The 3,285-nt window shown below is 39.1% G+C and overlaps 1 protein-coding gene across 2 annotated transcripts in view; it reads right to left on the bottom strand.

Moving 5' to 3' along the window:
- The window catches only part of LOC118422645 (chloride intracellular channel protein 4-like), a 10,228-nt gene continuing 6,943 nt past the window's right edge, over positions 1-3,285 (bottom strand). Inside the window, exons 3-4 of one of the 2 annotated variants that reach the window (XM_035830304.1) lie at positions 2,458-2,485; positions 1-932 (exon numbers count right to left, since the gene is read on the bottom strand). In XM_035830304.1, the coding sequence (XP_035686197.1) occupies positions 926-932; positions 2,458-2,485 (35 nt within the window). In that variant the 3' untranslated portion in view covers positions 1-925. The remainder of the gene's footprint in view (positions 933-2,457; positions 2,486-3,285) is intronic. The other variant, XM_035830303.1, reaches the window with a different exon arrangement.

Raw genomic sequence — 3,285 nt, 5'->3', positions numbered from 1 at the left:
TCCAGTAAATGTCTTTAATAAGTACTGTAATATTCCAACCCGTGGTTACATGGTGCAACCCTAACCAGAGGCGGTGCTATATCTTGCAAAGCAGAAGAGCACATACACAGATCATTGGTATACGATCTTAACTCCACTCCTTAACTGCAGCACCGACTGTAACAGTTTAAGTAACACCTTAGATAGTAACAAAGGGTTTTCCTATATCAGAATATACATTGATCTACGAAACAGATCGTCTTCAAGAAATCTGAGTTGATCAACACAAAACTAATCTTGAAGGAGTGACTACGTACTTTTTGTGTTGGTTGTCATAGTTAACACTTTAAACATTTAAACAGGTGTCGAAACCATTAATGAAAACCTTAAGTATTTTGTTCCATTGCTATATAGTAAATTATCGCTATCTCAGTAACATGTTGAACATTTCATTTCTACATTCCACAATGAGCATTCTAAGCTCCTCAAAAGCTTAGGGAGGATTCAAATGGCATTTTCTTTTATACGTACTTCTATTATACACCACTAACAGTGCAAAAAAAGTAGCTTTCAATATATATTACAGTTCAAAATCAATAAAATACCATGTTTGATAGGAGAGATAGGATCAGGCTGCCCCCGTCTCCGGACCAGCGAGAGCAATATCATTAAACAATAGCTATGAAAATCGATGATACGTAAGATAGAAGAGATAGACCTACTGTGCAGAAGATACACACACGTAGGACATACTGGAGGGAGGGATGCTAGCGTGGCGTGTCCAGTCTTTGGCACAAATATACACATGTACAAGGGCACAGCGGGTGACGTATCGTAACCGAGAGAGTTTGTCATTATACATTTGCAGGTTTGAAATGTAAATTGAGTAACACATCAGCTGGCTTTGGGTGCCACATGCACAGCATTCCCGCGAGACATCAGGGCACTAGACTCTGGAAGGTGAAGAAGGAAGTGTGCAGAGTTAGGGGGATGACGGAGAGAGAGAGAAACATGGGCACTGCTGCAGAGCAGGAAATCGGAAACACAGTAAATACTGAGACCAACTCTTCCCAAAGCACCTTTCCATCTAACATGATTTACAATGTAGGTAAAGGAGATCCCAGTCTTTTTCTCAATGGTCGTAGGTGCAGTGGGTTGTTATCCACTGTGTCTCGAGGGCACGGTATTGGAAGGTGGAGCCCATCCCTCTCCTTAACCGAATTTAACTTCCCCAACCCAAGTCAGGTACAGATTTTTCACATCAGGGAGTGAGGAAAGTCGTGCAAAGTCCCTTTCCCAAGGGCACAACATTGGTGGCATGCCAGGGGATTCAAACCCAGGACCTCTGGGTTCTGTGCCAAACACCCTATCCGTTGCGCCAACACATAGTCATTGACAAAGAATGGAATGTGCGTTTTCTTCTGCCTTTCTTCACAAGAAAGCTCCTAATGGTTTAGGGCACTTGGGATCACATCCAAATGTCTAAACAGCCCAAACGAACGAAACCCAGCTGTGGGAAAAAAAATCCACACAAACTTGTCTCCCCTTTCTCTAACTGGTTTCACCCAAATTTGGTATCCCTTTTCCTGGTGTAAATAAAAGAGTGATCCGCGTTTCCCCGCTTTTGAACTTGTTTTTCATCCCAGGGGCTTTGGGAAGCCTTGAAGTTGGCTCACAAGACAAAACATTGACACACACAGGGGCATGCAGGAAGAGAACCATGCAACAGGCACTCAGGATGTCTTTGATCCCTAGTTACCCTCGCAAAGGGGAAGTTTCAAAGACATGATGTCATCCTGTACCGAATGTCCTGTTGGTAGAGCTAGGGAAGCTGTGAACTGGTCGAAAACAGATGGAGTTTGGTTTGGTCACGGCGTGTTGTGTTAGTCACTGCGATGTGAAATGGAAAGTACAAGATGTACTTGGTCTTGTGGCTGAACTTTTCTGACATAACACTTTAATAGCACACGATGAACATGTATGTTTTCACCAACAGGCAGACAGAAAAATGTTTATGATGAAACCACTTTCCTCCACACTACTTTCAATGACAAACAAGAAAATATCAGATACAAATTTCACTAAATAGTATTATGTCTGTTTTTAAAGAATAAATTATCCCTGACCCAGAGACCACACAAATTTAATACTGGTACATTGTCTTGTTCGATTCTTTCATGAAAAATTTGGAGTAGCATGAAAAAAATATGGATAGACCCTCCGATTTCTGACCCAAGTCTAAGAAATGACAAGACCAATATTACAATTTAATTCTATGACCAATGGATTAGAATCTCGAGTTAAAACAATACTTTGTGTACTTCGGACCATTTTTCGAACTGTTCAGAGCAATAACTTAAAATTGCTGTGACCCGAAGTGCAATATAACCTCTAATTCTCTTATTCATGCTCAGTTTTGCACCGAAGACTGCCTAGCTCCACCAAGAAGACCAAGTTGTTTTACACGCGAATGCCTACCTCCTCAGTACGGTAGTTTTCACCTTTCCTACAAGCGTGAAAGGCATAGGAAAGACATAGAGAGGGGGGACAAAGGGTCAGCATAGAAACATAACATCACAGTGAACTAAAAAAAAATCACAAAAAAAGAAATCAGCAAAACTAAACATTCTTTACTTTTCATAATGATATACTTTTCAATTCTGCACTCAAATGTTGTTTCTACCCAAACTGCAAAAGCTGAAGTTATAAACTATTACAAAATTTATTCTGTTTTTCATTTGCTTCTATTCATCAAACTTCACACAATAATGTTGTATCCCCTACAAATATTACCCATTCACATTTTAATAAAGCAACTATAGTCCTTATCATTCCAAATTCATTTTTCTCAGTTTGTTAATATTAAACATAAGATTAGTATTGAACAGTGGATGCATCGAAGGTTTTCTAAGTAATCAGAGCTAATTTTTACATTTTAATTTATCATTTTGCTGAAAAAGCCAGTGCACAGTGCTTAATTGTCACTTGATCATAAAACTTCACTTGGGCTGAAATGTAGGCCTAACATCGTAATGTTTTTTAAAAAGTTTTTAGCATAGTAATAAGGCGCCTTCCTTCCATCTTAATATGATAAATCTAAGAGTTGATGAATAGAATAAAGCTGTTTTCACCCCAGATGCATCCATAGAAAACCAAACGGTAACAACTGATAGCAAAACCAAGGACTAACTTATTACTTTGTTAATACTAGTCACAACTGTAGAAATTGAGTTTCATGTGTCTCAACTAAGGCCAGTACCGGAAACCATAAGTATGTTACATATTAAATATTAAACCGCAAATCTG

The sequence above is a fragment of the Branchiostoma floridae genome, chromosome 9 (genome assembly GCF_000003815.2).
Source record: "Branchiostoma floridae strain S238N-H82 chromosome 9, Bfl_VNyyK, whole genome shotgun sequence".
Lineage (NCBI taxonomy): Eukaryota > Metazoa > Chordata > Leptocardii > Amphioxiformes > Branchiostomatidae > Branchiostoma > Branchiostoma floridae.
The sequence above is the reverse complement of the archived record's forward strand: the minus strand, read 5'-3'. Positions and strand labels throughout refer to the sequence as shown.